This window comes from Lissotriton helveticus, chromosome 11 (assembly GCF_964261635.1).
Source record: "Lissotriton helveticus chromosome 11, aLisHel1.1, whole genome shotgun sequence".
NCBI lineage: Eukaryota > Metazoa > Chordata > Amphibia > Caudata > Salamandridae > Lissotriton > Lissotriton helveticus.
The window spans coordinates 1,127,582,520-1,127,605,793 of NC_136072.1; the positions used below are offsets into that span (position 1 = coordinate 1,127,582,520).

The 23,274-nt window shown below is 44.2% G+C and overlaps 1 protein-coding gene across 2 annotated transcripts in view; it reads right to left on the reverse strand.

Annotated features, from left to right (window-relative positions):
• CLTCL1 (clathrin heavy chain like 1) overlaps positions 1-23,274 on the reverse strand; it is a 330,795-nt gene that overhangs the window by 92,162 nt on the left and 215,359 nt on the right. For both annotated transcript variants that reach the window (XM_078667862.1, XM_078667861.1), the window contains exons 22-26: positions 14,977-15,134; positions 12,015-12,179; positions 10,525-10,632; positions 4,888-5,055; positions 4,124-4,273 (exon numbers count right to left, since the gene is read on the reverse strand). In XM_078667862.1, coding sequence (XP_078523988.1) covers positions 4,124-4,273; positions 4,888-5,055; positions 10,525-10,632; positions 12,015-12,179; positions 14,977-15,134 — 749 coding nt within the window. The remainder of the gene's footprint in view (positions 1-4,123; positions 4,274-4,887; positions 5,056-10,524; positions 10,633-12,014; positions 12,180-14,976; positions 15,135-23,274) is intronic.

Genomic DNA, 23,274 nt, shown 5'->3' on the forward strand with positions numbered 1-23,274 from the left:
ATGGTGGTTGGATTTCCCCTGGGACGGCTGGTAAGATGTCCACTACACTGTCCCACAAAGTGTGGAAGTACCTGCACAGGAGGCAAAAGGTATTTATGGACCCGAGGGAGAGGCTGGGGGTGGAGAACATTCATTTGGTGAATGTCTCCATCAGTTTAAACTCTGTCTGCCAGTCTTGTGGGGAATGAATTGGGGTTTAAGCGGGTGATGGACTCTTGGATGACCAAGTTCTTTGAAGTGGTGTACTGGAGGAGAAAACTTAGATCTAAAGGAGTGGGTCTGTGTCCCTGGCCACTTGCCTATTCACTAAGGGGGCAAGATCCTGGTTTCACTCAAGTGCCCATTAAGACATCAATCACGGCCTTATTAAAGGGTAAAAGAGGTTCTTGGCTTGTTTTTCTAGGGTTGAGAACCATAGTTAGTACCGTTGTTGTCACCTCAGTGGTAGTTAAAGTGAGGTCCAAAACATTCTGATCACCAAATGAGGCTGATGGTTCTGTTGCACAGCCTGGGTCAGGGATGAGGGGTCAATATCAGAGGATGTATTCAGACCAGTGGCATCCTGAAGGTCAACAGATATATTACATATTTTTTCTGGGCCATCATCATTGTTCCCCTTGTCATAGTGGGAGACGTGGCAGATTCTTATTGGGCATATTGTCACGGTCAGGGTGGAATAGGAGGGGTATCTGAGTCTGATAAAAGTGATCAATGTCCAAAAGAGTGGCTTCTGCCGTGGGACCGATGGGCATGGCACCGGGGCCAGAGTTGGCAGAGATTGGAGGGGCACAGTCTGCTTTGGGGACAGATATTAGCCAAGGTAACCCGAATGGGCCTTGGGGTCCTTGGGCCTGAAGGCATGCCTGAGTGACCCAGGTGGGGCACCAAAAAGGTGCCTAGAGCCTATTTCAGCTACAAAGCTGTTGTGGCGTCGCTAATGGCCTGGGGAATTCAAGGCGCATTGCGACCAGAGCTGGAATTTGGTTTTGAAATGGAGGATCAATTCGCAGCCTAGAGGCGACTGGGGAAGTCGCACAACTGAGTGGTGTGCAATTGAGACCAATGCCTGGACTTTTTATGGTTCCTAGCCTTTTTCAGCTTACTTGACTGTGACCTCAATGACGATTGGTTACAGGAGTAGTCTCAGGAGCACAAGCGAGTTTGTGCACTTGACAGATGATTTCTTTGGCTTCGATTTGCGACGTTCAGAGCATTTCACTTTGTGGATAATCTATAGTTCGTTTTGCACACCAGTCATCTTTGCAGCTGAGGCACAAGAGACACATGTTGTGCCATATGTTGAGGGTGTAAGTGAGCAACATTTGAAGAGAACAGTCAAAAACATAGTTTAAAACCAGTTGATTTGTTGCAATTTCAGAGAGAAACAAGACTGTCAGAATGACAGGACTCTAAGATTTAGATCTGTGCTTGAAGGTGCAGAAAGAAATGAACTAACGCTAAGGGGTGGAGGTACAGCATATATGGGGGTGCTGACATGACATCCGAGATGGGACCGATTTGTCTCAGAGCCACGTAATGCCTCCTATCCGCATGTAAGGGAATTGCTAGCAAACGTTTCTGGATCCAGTCTGATGCTGATGGAAATTCACAAGTTGAGTAATCTGCGGTTAAAAGTCTATCAGACAATGCAAAAGCTCATCGTTCTCTCGGGGTCCAAACAATGGAGTCTCTCTTTCAAGGGAAGAGGCGTAGAAAAGAAGAAAGATTCAAAGAGGTGAGGAATCTGCAGGTAGAAGTACCAATGGAGACAAGCAGGTTTCACACGGTAACTATCCAATATTTTGGAGGAGCCAGATCTGGAGGTCTGGAAAAGTATTTGTCTGGGAATTTATGAAGAATAAATAACAGGCAAGTGTGCAGTATAGTCCAATATTGCCACTGATGAGTTCTTGTGACATGGTGCACCACAACGCCACAGGCAGAGTACTTTGTAAATGTAACCAGAACCCAGAGATCTCTATTGGACCATACAGATGTTACGGGTTATGTTTTTAAGAATATATTTTACATGTTCCTTTTTGGGTAGTTCGCTTGAAAAAGTGGCTGTCTTCAAAGGGCATCTAACAATGGGCACTCACTGAAATTAGATATTGCTTTAACTTTTCTTAATTTGTTGATAAAATAGTTAACAATGAGGAGGGCCAGTAGATTTAGGTGATTATGTGGCTGCAGCTTTCACTGCAAAAGTATGGATTTGTTGGAACTTGCGATATCATTTGCAGATTTCACACAAGAAAATCTAGCTCAAACGGATGAAAATACTATCTGAGACTATGCCACATAATTTGTCTTTTTGCCACACTGTCACATAATTGAGCTCTCCCTCCCATATTATACTAGTGGCCATAAAACTAGTAAAGCTCTTGCGAGTATTTTGCAGCAGTCATATGATGATGGAACCTATATTTCACAGGGATGAAGTATATAAACTGTTGCCTGGGTTAGCTACTTAGCTTGGGTCACATATGTGCCACTTTTATTGTTCTGTGCAGCACTAGGACATGGCTTTAGGGGTGCAATCTATCTTTCAGTAATGAAAAGTCAAAAATAAAATCAACACATACAAGTTTCACGATGGCTCCAGGACTCTAACTATAAGAGTGATCTCATATTATCAATACTTGGAACAGGTGCCACCCTGTGGCGGGATCAGAGACGGCACATTACAAAGCTGGTAAAGGTGATGTAACAGAAAATGAGAAGAAGTTTCATCTTCTCCTACATGGGTATGCGTGACCCTCATGAGCGTATCCTCAGCATCCAACTTTGTTTCCAGATCCTGAGCCAGGGGATAACTGAACAAATGCAGCACTGGAGAAGACAGGTATGATCTAAGCGCACCAAAGTCACCTAACAAATGTTGCGTCTGTACTCCCCACAACGTGCTCCATTCATTGCTTCACGTTTTTAATTTTTCAAATTGTTCTTTACTCGCCTGCTTAATAAATGTTTACACAAACATGGATGCACCCACTCTGGTTCGACTACCCAACCGTTTTAAGCAAATGAGACAGTCGCACATACTCAACATTACTTCATTAGGGGAAAGGAACGCCTGTATGTCTTCCATGAACCTTGCCATCTTCATATTCCACCCTGGAAGGAATTGGCATTGTGGCACAGGATGACAGCTTACTGTCCTAGTCTCGATCTACGTGTTGGTAGCTTTTAACAATGTGGATCAGGACATCCTTATCTAATATTGTGCTCCATTAGCATCAGAGGAAAAGCTCAAACATTGTTTACGTCATGCATCTCTGCTCACTAGTGGGCGATTTCCCTCTGGCCATGCTCACTTAAATCCAGGATCCCAGGCAGTCGCATCTAGTGTCTCGCAGGGCTACCCACTGTCCCAGGTGTATTTAACAGCTTTACAGAGCTTCCAGTTCGTCCCATGGACTTCAATTCTACATGTCGTGATTACAGCCAGATCCTCCCCTGGGCTGTAGGGTTGGTCCGGGTAAGTTGTTCAAGTATTTTAAGTACTACATAGTGAACAATGAAGACTGTATCCAGCTACTACCTCTTAAATAATACAAATCACAAGGACGTTTGTGTTCATATGTTCTGGCCTCAGGACCTGGGCAGTTGCTTCATCTATGATAAGATTCTGAAGAACAGTGCTTTCAAACCTGACCTGGAACGATCGCTCTTGGGTCATGGATTAAAGCTGTATCATCTCGTTTTTAACAACCTCAACATTTCACAGGATTCAGCCTGCTTGTTCCTGAGTGACCAGGCGTCAGTGGTTACAGCCTTTGTGGGTCAAAGCATGGATTATGGGAATACTTTCGATACTAACTTCACACCTCAACCAGAACTTCATTTTAATTTTTTAGGCATTACATTAAATTCTTCTATGGATCTAGTTTGTACTTTGATAAAAATGTGCCTTTTTGAACTCATTTGTTAGTACTTCCCTATTGGTTGCCGCTTCCTGTTTTAAATATGAGCATTTGAAAGACAGGAACATGTAAGCTGTGTTGTGGACCTTAATTCTGTATCTTTTCATGGACCTCCTTTGATTCAACACCATCCACGGTAAGTCATCTGATTACTTAATATTGCAAGTAACAATGCGCAGGACTGCTACTACCCTTACCTTAGTGATAATATCTTTAAACTGCCCTTCCTTCCAGGCATCAATAGGGTGATTCATCATGGTAATGATTGCATTGTCGTACTCTTCATACTTATCGTACAGGAAGACTAGCTCGCCCCACAGATGAGCCTGCTCGGCTGCTCTGAGAACCTAGAAAACACAACACACCACAGTATTTATCTCCTGGACAAGTCTGAGAGGGAAAAACATCAAAGCACAAAGATTAAGAGTACACTTGGGAGTACACAGCTATTTAGAGCAAACTTAAGTCACAGCAGACAGTTACACAGGGTTCGCATATGGTGAACCAGAGCAAAGGGGTTTAATGCACACCACTACTCTAGAACTAGGCAGAGGGATACATTGCTATATTATAAACCATCCATGAGAACACAGGGCATCACCGTGCAGTACAGACTCGGTGGAATCTGCTGAGCCCATGCACCCTTTCCCTACTGTCCACACTCTTCAACCAGTCCCCTCATGCACTCAGACACCAGCTGGAGGAATACATTTGAACGAGTAAAGCACACATTGTATCTGGTAATCTTATACCCTGCACCCTTAAACCATCATAATCTTGAGTCAAGAACTAAATCAGAATCCTGGCCACCCTACGTGACTGGCGCATTAGTACCAAGGAACGTGAAGCATCAGTAATGAAAGACAGGCATTGAAAGAAATGTTCAACCTGGACAACTGACGACCCATATACAATACATAGAACAAAGGGACAAACAAGACATACACCCTTGTTTCCTTACCTTTGGAATATTTACTCGGGACCAGAAGAGCTCAAGATGCTCACGCATCTTCTGAGGTTTGAACTTCGAGTATAGGATGGCAAGCTCGGTGAACATACCCATGTGGGCACGCTCCAGGCCCAGAGCAGCCTCCAGCAGTGAAATCAGCTCCTCAAAGTAGCCACGATCCTATACAGAAAACCAGACAACAGAACACTTAGTAGGAGAAAGCATGAAGATGCATTCTTAGACATGGAAAATCTTTTCAATGTACACAACATATACCGTTCTTTCTTCACAACTTTTTGTGTGCAAATCAAGTCACAGCATCTTTTCAACCACAGGAGTGTGCGTTTAGGTACACACACTTAACAGATGTAAGAAAATACTACAGTCGGCACTTTTAGACTCTAAAAGCCGCACCCGCATGAAGTTCTAAAGAGATGCCTTCACAATATGCAACGGGTAAACGTATTTATTACCACACAAAGCTACTGTATGATGTAAGTGCTGCACAGAAGGAGTACGCCGGTCGAGAGTGTTGCATCAATTTCACTGCTACACTCACTGACCATCTTTACCCACTGCTGCATTCTTTCACTACCTTTGCATTTGAGTACCTTCTAAGACAAAGAACAAAACTCCTAAATGAATTCGTTCAGCACAAGTCTCTTTTCTAGGTCACAGTGAACCACTCTTGGCCTTGTCTCCATATTAAAGAGCTTCGGCACCCCAGGATTGGAGATAGGAACGAAAACCTTAAATGAAAATAATTCCTTTAGCTTTCCTTAAAACTGTTGTCCCTTTTATCGCTCAATCCTCACCCCTTTCTTCATCTTGTAGGCCTTTCATAACCTAGATAGTGCTGTAAGTGAAAACCTAAAATCTAATCCGATATTGTCCCTTCCAGTCAGATACTCAAGCAGTGATGGGTCTCATCACTTTATCTCCATGTGGATTATAAAAGCATCTGCAGAAGTAAATGAGGCTGAATAGGAAGTAAACACATAGCTAATCTGGGAAGAGAGAAATACTTGCAAAACAGACTGCATGGCTAGAATATATATTCTTATACCTTTGTCTTTCTTCTATTTCCAGAACTAAATTGTAAGCATCAGAATCAAACACCAACAAAATAAACAAAACTTCAATTAAAGGAGGCTGTCCCGCAGTCGTTTACAGGAAGGCGCCATTTACCAAGCAGCATTGTTGGCAGCCATAGCAGAGACATGTTAAACAATGAAAGATCAGTAGTGCGATTGCCCTGGATTTGCAGTGCACCACGTAATATGTCCTAATGACTCGCGCTTTATCCAGTGGCAAATCTGCAAACCTCACTGTACACTCACAAACAGCTACTACACCTGTGCAAAGATGATCAGTGGGGAAACCTTGCACCAGCACCAGGGATAGATAGTGTAGCCATATGCTTAGATGCTTAGAGGAATAAGCTCTCTGGGAAGCTCTGACAACACCTTCTGTTTGAAAAGTAGATCTTCATTTGGTCACAATCCTTTATGGAGGCACCTTCCCAGGATCTGGAATTCAATTCCTACTGAGACAGGGACAAACCTTTCGGTTAATGTTGGAGGAGGGTGGGCTTGGGTGTTTCCGGGGTGGCGGCCGCGGGACTCTGGCATGGTGTTCCATGTGGCCGCTCTCCTTTGATTGCTTGAGTATGTCCTCTGGAAGCTGAGTGGGACCTCTTATGCTCCTATCTCCCTATTTTAATTAACATAGGAGCTTAAGGCTCATCTGCAAGCCTCCCTCTCCCTTGTTCTTTTTGGAGTGGTTGACAGTATTCCCATTATTCTAGAGCATCCGTGCTTTCGAAGAGCCAGGAGAGCCTGATATATTCCAGATTCTAATGCTAAACATTGGCATTGTAAATAAGATCCATTTAGATGAATGGTATTTATCTGTATCTGGTGTAAATATTGAAAACGTCTGGCATGGACATGATCCGGTTTGACCTAAACTGGACTGTAGGAATAGGTACATAAATGTCATAACATATGCAGCCGCTTCACAGAGAACAAATAACCAGTCTTGTGAAGTCAGTAAGTGTCTTGGGAACATAAGCTAGACCACATATTCACCCGGACTTGGACATTTTACTTTTTACTTTTTGATGTGCAAAAATGTGCCTGTTCCCTTCAGTGAGGAGAGAACGTTCTATTAGTTTGGAGGAAGAAGTGCTGTTGGGCTAGAAAAGTAACTTTCATGATAAAGGTGTGTCCTCACACCTGCAATAAATAACACCTAATTACATTTAAGTATCTCAGCTTAACTGGGGTGCGAGACCTCAAATGTCCACTTTCTTTAAACCAACACCTTTTCGAAGAACCTGTAGACCCAGCTCATATTGACTGATCTTAGGGTGTGACACTCCTGAGTGGGAGCTGCTGCAGTTATTGTATACTACCCAGAATAAGATGTTGTGAGAATTCTCGGATCCCAGGCAGTGGTTCGTAAGCCACACAAGCTCCTGGATAAAATCCCTTCTACTAGCACCCCTCTCACTCCGAATGTGCTTCCTCTTCCATATGAGCCATATCACTCCCTTTTCAGCAGAAAGTTTTAGAATAATCACTGCCTCGTGAAACACCAACATGATGAGCACAAAAGGTTATGTAGGAGAAAGTTCTAATCACTGTGGACTGTCTAGAAGTACATGTTAATAAAGCAAAGCTCTAACAACCATGCACTCCTCTGTGTTTTAGAAGTACACCTGCACTCTGCAACAGGAAAGGAGCCTCACTCTGGCCCTTAAGGTCAACATCAAACTCTTCCCAAATAGCTTTCCTACAACAGCCGTACACTTTTCCATCCATGCACGCAATCCCAGGCTTGAAGGTAATGGGACCAGGAGAGCAAGCTGCCTCAAAAGCACACAGATTATACAAATGCAATACAGGTGTTTATATCTGAGGCAATGTCAGAGTGACAAAGGTTTTTACTGAGAATGCTTCTTTCCACAGAAATGTTTTCTAGTTAACTATGGAAGTATGTTTAGACTGTATGTATTTAGGTATGTTATATAGCATAAACATGTTGACTTTGAGTTGCCTTAAAGTGCCCTGAGGCATTGGATATGTAGACACATGTAAAGCAAAAATGGGCTAGCGAGGCCTGGGGGTAGCAAAATCTGCATGCTACCTCATTACCCCTTGGCATGAGAGTCCAGAGATCTTTCCTCCTCCAAGGAAAATAACGATTTCTTAGAGAAATAAGGTCTGCATCACTGCCAGTTGGTTATTTTAATATTCAACATTCGAATTTAAAAGACCAGGATTCATAAAAATGCAACCATTCGTCATTTCCATTAAAATTTTGAGTGAACTTGTTACAAATGTTGCAGACTTGTCAACTTCAAAATATAATTCACAGTTGAAGAGGGGCAGGTTTTCATGCCAATATGTGCCTGAGTGGCACTTCTGCCCTTTCCATGCCAACAATTCCCAACATTCCAAATAAAAGGTTTGCTGAAGTGGACACTGATTTCCTTGCGAGTTTTCACACCCCCTAATGGGACATCAACTGCTTAGAACCTCCATAAATTAGCTGGAAAACCACGGTGCAGGGGTTCCCAACTCACCATCCCATCCACCATTTTATATCACCGCTTCACTTGGTGGCCATGTAAAGGGAGCCATTATGTGACCCTCAGAGGCACATTGTGAGTGGGCAAATCTGATGTTGTCAGGGTGTAAAGGAAGTACCTCAGCCTGAACAGATTCATCTGCACAAAAAAGAAGGGTGAGCAGACGCCTTAATTGATTAGAAGCTCTGCTGAATCTATGGGGAGAGGTCTATCCGGAGACAGCCATCATAGGGTAAGAGACATCATCTTATCTTTAGTCCTAACCTGTGACGTATGGAAAACAAGGACAAGTGTGTAGACCGCTTTTGTTTTTCCCCTTATCAGCACATTAGAAGAAAGCAAAGGTAGCTATATAACCTTAGGCGTAGAGCACAAGGTACGCCTTGTCCTCGGGTGTTAGCAAGGGACAGCCTGGCTTTGGGCTTGGAACAGGATCGGACTCTTCCCCAGGTGTTAGCCAGGGATTGCTTGGAACACTTGGCTTGGAGGCAAGTAGGTTCGCATATAGGTGACTGCATAAATAAGTACATCTTTTATCATAACTATTTCTCTGCAATTGCTTCACTATTGAATTACAAAAACAAAAAAAAGGACAGCAACACTTGTAAGTCTGAGTTTATTAAATACAATCTAAATCTACATATATTATCTTGCTTATACATATATACCTTCCATGTACTTATTTATCTTTATATTTATTACTTTGCTTCTAATTCAGCATCTCCAATGGACTACCCTATGTCTCACCGTATACCTCTCGCAATATATCCTCAACACAGACTCATCTTAAACCTCATTCTACAACTCTTTCCAATGGACTACTCTATTTCTCACCCTATACCACTCTCAATATATCCCCTACCTCCACTCTCTTTCATCCCAAACACATTCCACTACTATGACCCTCAAAACAACCCTTTGTACAGTTTAACCTACTCTACTCCTTCTTGCATCATCCCATACTGTTTTTACTATTCAGTTCTCCCAAACATGCCTTTCTAAACCCTTCCCTCTGACTCTTCACCTCCCACCTCCCCATTGCTCATCTCAAACCTCCTCCTACTGCTATAAACTCCAAACAAACAAACTTTCTAGACCCTTCTCTCTTCTATCCCTCCGCTATTCCCTTTCAATCCGAATTACAGACCAACATGTCAACCGCTCAAATTAATTTAATGTTTTTCTATACTAATTCCCCACTAATCCAGTTTGGGTTCTGGAGTAGTTCTACCATCCGAAAAGCATTTCAACACCTTATCATGGGTAGCAAGCGCTATATAAATGCAAACCTTTCACTCGTTTATCACTCCACTATCCCTTTTCAATACAAATAAAACACTCGCCTCTCCACCTCTCAAATTAATTTCATATTCCCCACAAATAATTTTTGGTTTCTGGAGTAGCGTGCTACTCGCTGAAAAGGGATTTCTACACACAGAGGTAGTTAGCGCTAGATAAATGCAATTCGAATTAATGAGTTAAAAAAGGTCTGAAATGTGGCTTATGCCAACGACACCACTAGTAATGGCAAATGCATTCCATTTAGGCCATTTTCTTTTGCACTGCTGTTACATGCACAACTGTATAAATGTGTAGGTGAGGGTAGTTTGGTAATCTTGCCTACATAATGATGTATTAGATACCTAAGCTGTATTAACAGTGATTTGCTTAGTGCTGTGCTAGGCTATACACACTCTGTTGGAATATAGTTTACGGAACCGAAATATAACTTTAACATTATTCCTTAAGCAAAGTGCTCCAACAGCACTTTAATTTGTTTCATGCTAAAGAAGACGACTGCTAATGCATAAGTACATTTCGGTGTGTGTTTTTGGTTGTTTTATTGTAACTGTAGTTACACTTTCAGTTAAAAGAACTGTTGCAATGAACTCAAGTGAGAACAACATGGCAGAGATTAAAGATTTTTTTATCCATCCTTCGAATGTTGGGATAGTACGGTTAAGATACATATGCGTGTGTAGGTCAGGGAAGCAGGAATGGCTTTAGCAGAAAATCATTTATGGTTTCAATAAAAGAAATGAATGCCACCTCACCTGGTAGTAACTGATCAGCTCCTCTAGCTCATCGGCGTGGATCACAATGTGCAAACCACATATCTGAGCAAGCCTGAACTCTGTTCCGTCCACACAGGCGAAGCACACCTGCAACGAAGAGAGCGACGTTTCAGTCAAGGAGAGCATAATAAGGAGCTGCTTCAATAGCACGATTCCACAAGAACCTGCAGCATCTCTCAAGATAGCCGGGTCTGGAATAACACTGAATGCTTGCAACCTCAAACACATTATAGTATAACCCGCCAACACTCCAGTAAATGATCTAAACTCAAATAAACGAGAAGACGCATCACGATGAGGCATGGGAGCATACGGGTCACCTATGTATTCATAGATTTAATAAGGATTAACTAAACCCCAATCGCCAGTTATCAAATTACTGAACCTTGTACATTCGGAAGGAACATACGTTTGTGACTGTATGGGCAAAACATATGGTGTAACGTGATTTAAAAAAATGTGTCAAACTTCAATGTTCATACACTTTCTTTGATTCATATTTGCTAGGTTCACTGCAGGATAGAAAGTCGTAACATTAAAACCACATTGTATCATTCCAATTTCCTCTACAAATAGTCATACTCAGATACGACACACTAGGCATAACCCACTCACCAACATGGGCACAAAAAAAATGTAGGTGGCAAAGCATTGCCAAATTGATAGGAAGTGTCTTTCACCACACAAAGGTAAACACTAGAAACACAGACAAAACCTGGAAAAACCTAACAAGCTTGCACATTCATCGCATCATGTCACAACGCCCTGTGTTGTGGCGCATATACAAAAAGCACTATGCTCTTGCCAAACCAGGGATAGTTGATCCCAGTCCCCAAGTGAGATAAAACTTTATGTCCTTCAGCACACCCACCAAAATAAACCACCACAAAGATATTCCTAGATCAAATTAAATTTACTTTTATACTTAAGATCATTTCAAAACTCTCAAGTAACTTCACACAGCCAAACACCAGCAAAACAGACGTGAAGAATGATTCCTCCATCCCATTGATGGTCTTCTTGGATACAGTTTGAAGGGTGCCCATGTACAGTATGTGCTGCGATAACATAACTGGAAGTTCTATACAACTGTGTATAAAAAAGTACTGGCCAAAAATAATTTTATGTAAAAGCAAAAACATGATCAAAAGTTTTGGGACTAGAATCCCAAATGGATGAAGCAATATAAACGAAAGCAGAAATGTAATGAAACAATGCTGAACTGAATACGTGTTTCACAAAAAGGCAAAATCACCTTTAATGGATATCTGTTCACTACAACTATTAACATTACTGTCACCTTCAATGAGCAAATTTTACTAAGGGTTACACAGGGACATTTCAGCAACGGAGTAACAACCATTAGAGTTTGCATTACGTAAACTGACTGTCATCCAGTCTCTCCTCACTAAGTATTCAGGGGATAATGCCCACTCTATTCAAATCAAGTACACACAAATGTAGCTTACCTCCTTCCACGTCCTTGTGCTGTTGGCTTTTCGGGCACTGTCCACGGCTGCCTGGTACTCCCCCAGGTGCACCAACGTGGATGCCAAGCGGGCAAAATTGGACACATTATTATACAGTAGCTTTGCTGCATCGTACATGCCTTCCTCGTAACAGCGGTCACCAACCTGCAGATGAACAGAGTCCATGTCAAATGCAAAGAAAGCAGAAATCATGGTGGCTATTAAGTGGCGGGTGGGCAAATGAGATTCCTTTATTGTGCAGGCTGCTCTCAAAAGGACAATATTTAAAAGTTGCTTTGCAGCATACATCAAGTGCCTGAAATTAAAAGACCTTAACCCTTTATCCATCCAAATTACATATGAATGACAACGATGTACAATACTAAGTATCCTTTAGTTCTTAGCAACACTTTTGCGACTTTTGCAACAACTTTCATACACCTCTTGTGGTCTTCTTCAGTTAAAGCAAAACACAGGAAGGAAAATGCATATGGCTTCATGCACCACATCATATCATAATAAAATCACGATTTATATAGCTACCTCCTGCTTGCTATCTTAAATCTGAAATCATGAAGAGATGCAAAAAGTACCTAACGTTAAAAACAAAAAAGCAAGCGCATAGTTCCATCTACCAAGTTCTGTGCAGCAGGTGCCGGTGCGCCTAAATAAATAAGACCCCAAGTGTGGAGAATAGTTTTGCATGAACTGATCGCTCTGTTCCTAAGACAGTGCTTTCAGCTACCAACAAACACCACACAATATGGAATGCACCAAGATGATCGTTATCCACATACAAGGACCTGAAGGGGACAGTACCAGCCATGCAGAAGAAGCATTAGCACATACAACTGCTCCACCTAAAATCATCCAGAGAGGATATGCATACCAAGGGCAAAATTACAAGAGCTAGATCATAACCACCTCCATCGATCATGCGTCCAACATATCATAGTCAACAGGGTTGTGACAGTAAGGAGACCACTTTCAGCTGAGTCGAGGAGAGAAAGCGGAATGGTTCTTCATAAGTTAATAAAAACTGGAACTCAAACCACAAAAAAACTACTTAATTGGAATGGCAAAATGGAGGCTAGCAATAGAGCTAAACCCTTAAATTGTCAAAGCAAGGGATCCACGACATTGTCTTGCTAAGGGCATAAATTGAAAAGTATTAAAGATATCAGATAATTCATCCAGCCACAATGTACATTACTGCTGCGTGAGGAGGTCACGTCAGAAGGTAACGACTAACAAAATAGAAAGTCCCTCTCACATTTAATCAAGAAACTGAAACACACTACGACATAAAGAAAGTGCTTTAAACTGAAGAAACACTGCAGACAATAAAAAAAAGGAACAATGTCTGCAGAATGAGGTAACAAAGGTTACCCTTTTTGGAAGCTGAAGTTTGGCAACAAAAGATTTCAAGACGCAGAGCCCAGGTTGAACACCTTGATGATGGTTTTTCAAGTGTATAACACCTATATGGCAAATTAAGCACTCCCGGAAAAAGTAAACATGCCTGCAATAATGATACTGTTTCAGAATCATGTCTGGTCCCTGTCATCCCACCTGGATTGCAAAGTACAAAAAGTGAAGACTATTAACCAAAGTTTTAAAAAAGGTGTGGCATTCAAGGGCACAACAACTGCATATTTGGGCAATCCAAGGAACAGGTAAGACATTCTTTAGGCTAATTGTTCCTGTCTACAGTAGAGTGACATTGATGAGAAGACAAGAGAGGCAACATTTTAAGAATCAACTGATGGGACTGATGGAAAATCTCCGTGGTACTTGGCCAAGTGACAAGAAGTTGAGTGTATTTAAAAAGAGGAAGAATATAAAAGCCTTTCTGGTCATAGTACTGAGAAGAACAGACTGAGATAGCAGCACAAACTGAAAAGTTGATTTCCCTTTCATACTATCTTCGTATTTTTATACTTCTTTTTGGGCACATCAATTAAAATTTTAAGGGAGTACACATAGGGGATTAAAGGCAACAAAATTCAAAATTAAACATTAAAAGAGCAAACTGACATTCAAAACCCCAATCTCAGCCTCACTGTCCCATGCAGGTAATAGGATTCATTAAAAATGATTTGTAGACTCATATTCATGTTTAAAATACACAAATCATTTCATTATACTTCTATGTACAAAAGTAGAACATTCTGTCGAAGCTATGTTTCGGTGGAAATCAGATTGGCTAACATTACCTTCTTTAGGACATACATATTAAAATCAAGAACTTATAACTGATGGTCTCCAAGTGTATAGGAACCTTCATACCTGCTTAGAGATCGTGTGACGAGGCTTTGTGTAACAAGACTGCATTGGCCTTGGAGGCAGACAATCCAACCGGGTCCAGGTGACTACCTATCAATTGAATTATATTCACAAGAAAACTGACTCCTTGAGTGGAATTCTATCCAATAATTTGTATAAAGGAGTTTCAAGGTAGAACCAGAAGTACATGTGTGGAAAGACAAAGAGGCCACAAACAATTTTCTTTTAAACAGATGCCTTGCCTTACTCAAAGCAAGTAATTTTAACGAGTGGAGAACACAGTCCTGGTCATCCAATCAAAACAAGTTTTACTAGGAGTAGACAAAGAGTCTGAATGCAGTTTATTCCTCCGAAACTATAAAGGTTCATATATACTTGGAGACCTATATCCTGAAGAAGGTAGTGTGAACAAATCTGATTTTCACAGAAACGCAGCGTAGGCAGATTTTGTACTTTTACACAGACTTAAACAAAGCAAAAAGATATAAGTTTTTCCTTTACAGACGGTTTTGCAGGTAGACACCAGGACTATCCTACAACAAATATTTGTATGTGTAATTTTCAAATGAATAACCGATTAGGTTCTTAATCTATGAAAGGCAGAAAACACATATAGATCATGAGTTACAGTGTGCTGAAGACCAAGCTGGTCAGGCTGTCACAAGACTCGAGGTACCTGCTGGATATGAGCATTGTTGGGTCCACTGACAAACTCCTGCAACTCTGCCAAGCGGTTGGTCTTTGCCAGAGCAAAGATGAGTTCGGTCTCCACGTAGGACTCTCTGGACTTTTTCCTTGCCATCTGCAAAAACTTAACCAGATCTTCCCAATTGCCTGCAGGAAAATACATTATTTAAATGTGAACTATGTTTTTGTTTACAAAAAAACCACTGACGTGATCACAAGAGGATACACCAGCCCTATACAAAACACCTAAATAGATATACTTCTTTCCCTGCATGTTCAAATTCGATTCCCCTATGGTAAACTCCGATGGGAAGAAAAACGGAGCTGACGGCAATACTGTGAAAAGTCCTGGTGAGTAGAGCTGGGATAAATTCATGGTGATCGAAACTGGAATGAAATACTGGCATAAACAATTAAAAAAGCTGATAGCAAACAGAAGAGTAATTTATGTGTGGTATGCTGAACTGCATTACATGAACAGCATGCTGAACTGTGATGAATTTATGCTGGGGAGAACAAAGACTTGATGCTGAGCAAAATTTATTAAACTGCATCAACGTCGTGCTAGAAAGAACCCTGATCAAATAACCAAGGTTAGGATTTTATAATTCATGGGGGAAAGATTTGCATCCACGTATTTTGGGTAAATCTGAGGGTGTCCTGGGTAGGGAGAAAAAGTTGTAATTCATAAAGCTCAGGGAACGGACATCCAGGGGAAGCCTTAAGTATGCATTGAAAGGAGTCTTTAAAACCCCACTACCTTTTAACTAATGTGAGAGGTCAAATGAGTTTCTAAAAATGAATATGCTACTTACCAGTATGCATCTGTTCTTGGCATGTAGGGCTGCTAACATTCATATCTTATGCATAGATCGCCGCCTAGTGTTGGGTCCGGATGATTGCACATTGTTGTCCTGGAAGAGTCTTTGAAGTATCACGAGATAGGTGGCTCCTCCCCTGGACTACAGTGCGCATGGGCATCGACTCCATCCCCAGATTGTTTTTAGCCATTGTGGCAGAGATGGAGTGAAATAGTGTAAAGGATGTCCATGCTAATGATGAATATAGAGAGAGTATCTGCAGCCGCTACGGGCACCGGGGAGGAGGGCGGGCGATATGAATGTTAGCAGCCCTACATGCCAAGAACAGATGCATACTGGTAAGTAGCGTATTCAGTTCGAGGCATGTGGGCTGCTAAATTCATATCTTATGCATAGAATACACAGCAGTCCCTCCATTAAGGGTGGTTGCCCGTGCCAGCTGCAGAAGCTTGAAAAAGTGTCTTGAGAACAGCCTGTCCTACAGCTGCTTGCTGTTTTGAATGCACATCTACACAGTAATGTTTGGTAAATGTGTGTGGTGTAGACCATGTGGCTGCTCTACAAATGTCTTCTAAGGGAATGTTCCCCAGGAAAGCCATGGAGGCCCCCAATTTGCGTGTGGAGTGCGCCCTTGGGGGTATTGTTAAAGTACGTTTAGCCTTTTGATAACAGATTTGAATGCACTTAACAATCCATCTGGCTATTCCTGCTTTGGAAATGGGGTTGCCTTTGTGCTGTGCTGAGAAGGCAACAAAAAGTTGTTGTGTCTTTCTAAAGTGTTGTGTTCTGTCAATGTAGTACATTAGCGCTCTCCTAACGTCTAATGTAGGAAGCATTCTTTCTGCTACTGTTTGTGGGTTTTGGAAGAATGCAGGCAGGTCAATAGTTTGGTTGATATGAAACTGTGACACCACCTTAGGAAGGAATTTGGGGTTAGTGCGGAGTACTACCCTGTTGGAATGTATCTGGATGAATGGCTCTTGGATTGTGAGCGCCTGCAGCTCACTTACACGTCTGAGCGATGTGATAGCAATGAGAAAAGCCACTTTCCATGTGAGAAACTGAATCTCGCAGGAGTACAGTGGCTCAAAAGGTGGGCCCATCAGCCTAGTGAGGACCACATTGAGGTTCCACACTGGAGCTGGTGGTGTTCTTGGAGGAATGACTCGCTTCAGTCCTTCTAGGAAGGCTTTAATGGCAGGCACCCTGAAAACAGAGAGGTGTTGCCTATTCTGGAGATAAGCCGCTATGGCGGATAAATGTATCCGAATGGAAGCGTACGCTAGATTGCATTTGTAAAGATGTAACAAATAGCAGATGATGTTAGGAATGGTTGCATCCAGTGGGTTGATATTGTTGTCTGTACAGTACATGACAAACCGCTTCCATTTTGCTGCATAGCAAGCTCGGGTAGTGGGCTTTCTTGCCTCCCGGATGATGTCCATGCATTCTGGAGGCAGGTTGAGGTAGCCAAATTCTAAGACTTCAGGAGCCAGATCGCCAGATTGAGCTGTCGCGGATCTGGATGCTGAATGTCGCCATGGTTCTGCGTCAAGAGCCTGGATGTGAGATGCAGCCTTTGATGCGGTACCACGGAAAGTTCTAGAAACGTGGTGTACCATGGTTGGCGTGCCCATGTTGGAGCAACCAGGATGAGAGTCATCGAGTGTTGCTTTAGCTTTCTTGCCACCAGCGGAATGAGAGGCGCTGGGGGAAAAGCGTACGCAAATTTGCCTGACCAGTTCATCCATATCGCATTCCCTTGCGATTCCGGGTGAGGGAACCTGGCGGCAAAGCTTTGGCATTTTGCGTTTTCCCTTGTGGCAAACAGGTCTATCTCTGGATGACCCCACTGCTGGAAGTACGGGTGGAGTACTGATGGATGTATCTCCCACTCGTGCATTTGATGGCTGTATCTGCTGAGCAGATCCGCCATCTGATTGTCCTTGCCCGGGAGGTGTTCCGCCATGAGGAAAATGTTCCTCTGAATGGCCCACTTCCACATGCTCTGAGCCAGATGAGACAGTTGTGGTGAGTGAGTACCTCCCTGCTTTTGGATGTAGTACATGGCTGTCATGTTGTCCGTCCGGATCAACACGACTTTGTTGCACAAATGTACTTTGAAGGACTTTATCGCCATGAAGATTGCCATCAATTCCAGGTAGTTGATGTGCAACTTCTGCTGCTGGGTGGACCACAGTCCCTGCACAGTGTAGTGGAGCACATGAGCTCCCCACCCTTGGAGAGATGCGTCCGTTGTTAGGATTATCTGTGGCACTGGCTCGTGGAACGGTCGTCTCTTGCAAAGGTTGTGTGGATTCTACCAATGCAGAGAGTTGTATGCCCGACCGGTCACCAACACTAGGTCTGTTAGCTGTCCCCGAGCCTGTGTCCACTGATTTGCCAAGCATTCTTGGAGCGGGCGCATGTGCAACCTCGCGTGCGGGACTATGAAGATGCAGGAGGCCATCATGCCTATCAACTGCATGAACACTCTCGCTGGCAAGGAGTGTTGCGGTCTGAACTTTTGGATCAGCGACTGAATACTGTTGATTCTGACTGGGTTTGGCTGAGCCATAGCAGTCAGGGTGTTTATTGTCGCGCCCAGATACTGCCGCACATGGTTTGGTTGAAGGTGCGACTTCGGGTAGTTTAGCGAGAACCCCAGGCTGTGAAGGAGTTGAATAGTGTGGGACATGTCCGCGGCGCACTGTTGTTCCGACTTTGCTTGAACAAGCCAGTCGTCTAGGTACGGGTAGACATGTATGTTCTGTCTCCTGAGGTGCGCCGCCACTGTCGCCAGACACTTTGTAAACACTCTGGGGGCAGTAGTCACCCCGAAGGGTAGGACTTTGAACTGATAGTGCCTGTTTTGAATGGTAAACCTGAGGTATTTCCTGTGGGATGGGTGGAGTGGGATGTGGAAATAAGCATCCTTGAGGTCCAAGATTGCTAGGAAGTCCCCTTGATTGAGCAGGGGAAGGATTTGTTGCAGTGTCAGCATGTGAAAGTGTTCTGACAGTATGTACATGTTGAGGGGGCGTAGATCCAGAATAGGTCTGAGGGATCCGTCCTTTTTTGGGATGAGGAAGTACAGGGAATAGACCCCTGTGCCTTCCTCTTCCACTGGTACGAGCTCTATTGCGCCTTTTTGCAGCATCACCAGTACTTCCTGCTGCAATAAGTGCAAGTGCTCTGCCGACATAGGACGGTGTCTTGGGGGAATGTTGGGAGGAGTGGATGTTAACTCCAAACAGTAACCGTACTGGATACGTTTTCTCACCCACCTGTCTGTGGTGATGGACGTCCAGACTGGCAGGAACTGCTGGAGTCTCCCCCCCGACAGGTGTTGTATGGTCGGGGGGCAGTGACAGAGAGTCACTGTTTGTTGGCGGCAGAGGAACGGGAGTTGTTGTTCCCTCTGCCTCTGCCCTTGGCATTGTTACCTCTGTAACCCCCTCTACCCTGCTTGGGGTACGAGGATTGCGCACCACCCTTTGTGAATTGTGTTTGTTGACCCAAGTGTCCTCTGGTAACACCACGTGCTCCTGAGCGACGAAAAGTGCTTCCCCTGAATTGTTGTGACTGAAGCGCCCCCATGGACTTAGCAGTCTCGTTGTCCTTTTTAATCTTTTCAAGGGTGGTGTCTACATCTGGACCAAACAGTCTGTCAGGATTGACGGGCTGGTTGAGGATTGTAGTTTGAATGTCAGGCTTAAATCCAGATATACGAAGCCAAGCTTGTCGCCTTAACATGACGCTAGTGTTAATTCCCCTAGCCGCTGTATCTGCCACATCAAGTGCACACTTTATTGCAGCGTTTGAGATAAGCTTTCCCTCTTGTATGAGCATTTCGGCTGCTTCCTTAAACTCATCAGGTAGGTGTTGAAGGAGCTGTTCTAGGGTGTCGTAATGCGCCCTATCGTATCGTGGCAATAGTGCCTGTGTGTTTGCTAGACGCCATACATTGGCTTTCGACTCCTTGTCTGGGGGAGGAGCTTCACCCGTCGTTTGGGAGTTTGCCCTCTTGCGGGCATTGGCGACCACCAACGAGTCCAGAGGCAACTGTCCCCGAATATAGGCAGGATCTCCAGGTGCTGGCCTGTATTTTTTCTCGATACGTGGGTTCACCACTCTTGCCCTGGTAGGTTCCTTAAAGATCTCCGGGGCATGTTTAAGGACACCTTTGAGCATAGGAAGTATCTTAACTGTTCTTTCAGAGACAGAGAAAGTGTCGAACAAAAAATCTTCCTCCACCGGGTCAGCATGCATGTCCACATCATGATTTGCTGCTGCCCGTTCTATTAAAGCATTAAATGCTGCAGAATCCTCTGTTGGAGATGTACGTGTCCCAAAACCCTGTGGATCTTGTACCACCTGATGTCCACCTTGGTCCCCAGTGTCGTCATATGAGTCCTGCAGAACATCAGGGTCATTGTCAACTGGGAAATTGTATTGGTCATCTTGTCCATCATCCTCTCCTCCTGATTGTGTGGGTGAAGGAGATGGACTTCTTCTTGGTGGTGGCAGAATAGGTTCAACAAGGGCAGGAATGTCCTGTTCCGGCCTCTTCTTCTTTAGTGGAATAACATAGGATTCCAGTGGTTGGGAAGTGATTTTCCTCTTGTAGAGGGTCAATTTCCCTGTTTGGGCATCGATGTAATGCTCAGAATGGTCTTCTGAGGCTTGATGTTGATCCGAGCGTCCCTTTTGCGTTGAAGGATCCGACGTGTTAGCGATTTTCGGCACAGATTTTGGTGCAAATGCTTTTGGTGCCACCCTAGGTGGCAGAGTGTAGAGAAGCTTGGTCGAGGTCTTTGGAGGCGGTGCCGTTGACGACAAAGTCTTCTCCCGAATACGTTTGAGGGAGTCGGTCACCTGCTTTGTGAAGGAGGCAGAGGGTTTGGTAACCGACGGCCGATGTTCGGTGGCGTCAGACTCCCCCGGTGTGGTCGAGATTTGCCTCGACGAATCTTCGGCTGCAACGTGTCGCGGCTCCGTTGGAGTCTTTGGCGCCGACGCCGTTGCTGCCGTAGTGCCTGCGGCCTTCGGGCCGTGGCCTTTAGTCGACTTTGATTCGACTGCGCGTTTACTTGACGGCGCCGTAGGAGCGTGCGAAGGCGTGTCAACAGACTTAGACGTCCGTGCCGGAACAACTCTGCTTGACACTTGATGGACGGCCGTCTTAGAGGATGGTTCCTTCCGCACCTTTTGCGACGCTGTCGACTCGACAGCCTTCTTCGACTTCGGTGGGCCTGAGGGCGACGGAGCCGATGAAGGATCAGGCTTCGATTTTTTTTGTTGGACGTCGGCCATTTTAGGTTTGGTCGATACCGAAGGTTTCGGTTTCGATTTTGGCTGGACGTCGGCCATCTTTGGTGCCGTCGGATCCGAAGGTTTCGGTTTCGATATCTGAGATGGCGGCTCCGCTTGAGTGTCCGTGGCTGGGCCAGAAGGCGGGGCCGGGGATAGCGGTGCAGGGTCGTGGGTAAGGCCGAGTGGCGATCCCGTGACCTGAGCCTCAATAATGTAGACTTCGGGGCATAGCTCTTCCTCTGAGCTATCTTCCGCGGCCCCATAAACTTCTTCGTCGTCCCCTACCTCCTCGACATATTCAAGGTCGTGGCCCTGTCCCTCGACATGATCCTCGGGATCGGCTTGGACCTCCGTCGACTGTGGTGAAATCTGGAGATGATGGCTGCCGCCTTCTTCCGCGGGGTCGTCGAATATGTCGTCGGGTGCCGGCGCCGCTCGCTGGGCCTCGAGGCGCGCCGCGCGCCGATGCTTGAGCGTCTTCTTGGACCTGAACTTAGAGCAGGCCATGCAGTTTTCTTCGTTGTGGTCCGGAGATAGGCATTTATTACAGACCGGATGCACATCGATGTGTGGATATTTGGATCCACAGACGGGGCAGAACTTGAACGGGCTCCGCTCCATGTTAAGTTCGTCGGGTCTTGCTGCGACGAGAGGGCCTCGATCGAAGAGTTACTTGACTCCGTAGATGTCCGGCTCAGAGAGTCGGACGACGCTCGAGACCGTACGCAAACAATACCGACGCAGGTAAGGAAGGCCTTTTGGCCTTAAGAACAAAGTTGTTTTCGGTTCCGACACGAAGACGTCGAAACCACATCCGAACCCAATGGCGGAAAAAAACAATCTGGGGATGGAGTCGATGCCCATGCGCACTGTAGTCCAGGGGAGGAGCCACCTATCTCGTGATACTTCGAAGACTCTTCCAGGACAACAATGTGCAATCATCCGGACCCAACACTAGGCGGCGATCTATGCATAAGATATGAATTTAGCAGCCCACATGCCTCGAACTAAATACTTTTCAGAATTAAGAGTACTCCAGGTGTAATCTACTGGAGCAACTCCTTCAAGATAAAGACTTACCAGGAGGTAGAACTTGGATTCAACTGCCTGTCATTAACTAACATATCCTTACATTTCCAAAGAAGAGCGGTCTTTTTATTACAATACATGGACGTTAAAGCATCCATTTGGTGCCACTGAGGCACACTGGTCCACTTAACGGAAATGAATGCTTAATCATCTTCAAGTGAAATTCAGATGACCTCCTCTAACAAAGAAAATGCAGCAGCTGCTGTGGTTAGAAGTCATGCTGGGTGCAGAACCAGCATCAGACAAGGTCACAGGAACATTGCATTTATGGATACTTGTTTTTTCTCTGCCCCTCTTCTCCCTGCCCCGTTTGTGCCCATTTGCTCTTGGGAAAGATTACTGTGGAGAGCAGACAGTCAGTCTTCCCCATATGTGTACAGGTAAAAAGGCTAACACTCATGTTTTCACTAAAGAGGCTCAGTGGAGAGGTTGATTGTCATTCGCAGTGTCAGGATGGGGGTATGTACACTTTTGGTGTCCTAATACTAAAGCACAGGTCGATTGCTGAAAACAAAACAAACATGAAACACCTTCCGTAAATTTATATGACTGATCAACTCACTGGGGTAGCATTAATTTAAGAAAGATTGTCAAACTTAAGCCCAGGTGAAAAGGTATGAGTGTCTAAAGCCTACGTAGACTACTGTGTAACTATGTGAGGAAACTGAAGCTGGTGGAACACGCTCGAATTCTACGGCACAGGTCCTCACTGACGACATTTATATGTGAAACCTAGTCCAAAATGTAGACATGGCAAAGCACTACTTCATGACAAAAAGATTTCAATCAAGCTGACTGGCTCAACTGGCATGGGTGATGCCATGCAAGTTGTGTCTTTCCCTACTCAGCAGTATATGACCAAAATTGCTGCTGCCACAGTCCTTTGGTAATGAGCATAATCAGATTTTCTGTATGTTTTAGTAGTGAATTGTGCTAAGTGTGGGTCTGAATCACACATTTTTATCAATGGGATTACATTTCCGGTTGCATGGTATCAAACCAGAAATACATGCCCCTAAATCTTTACCCTCTAAACAAGTGAGACCAGGAGAACTAACATG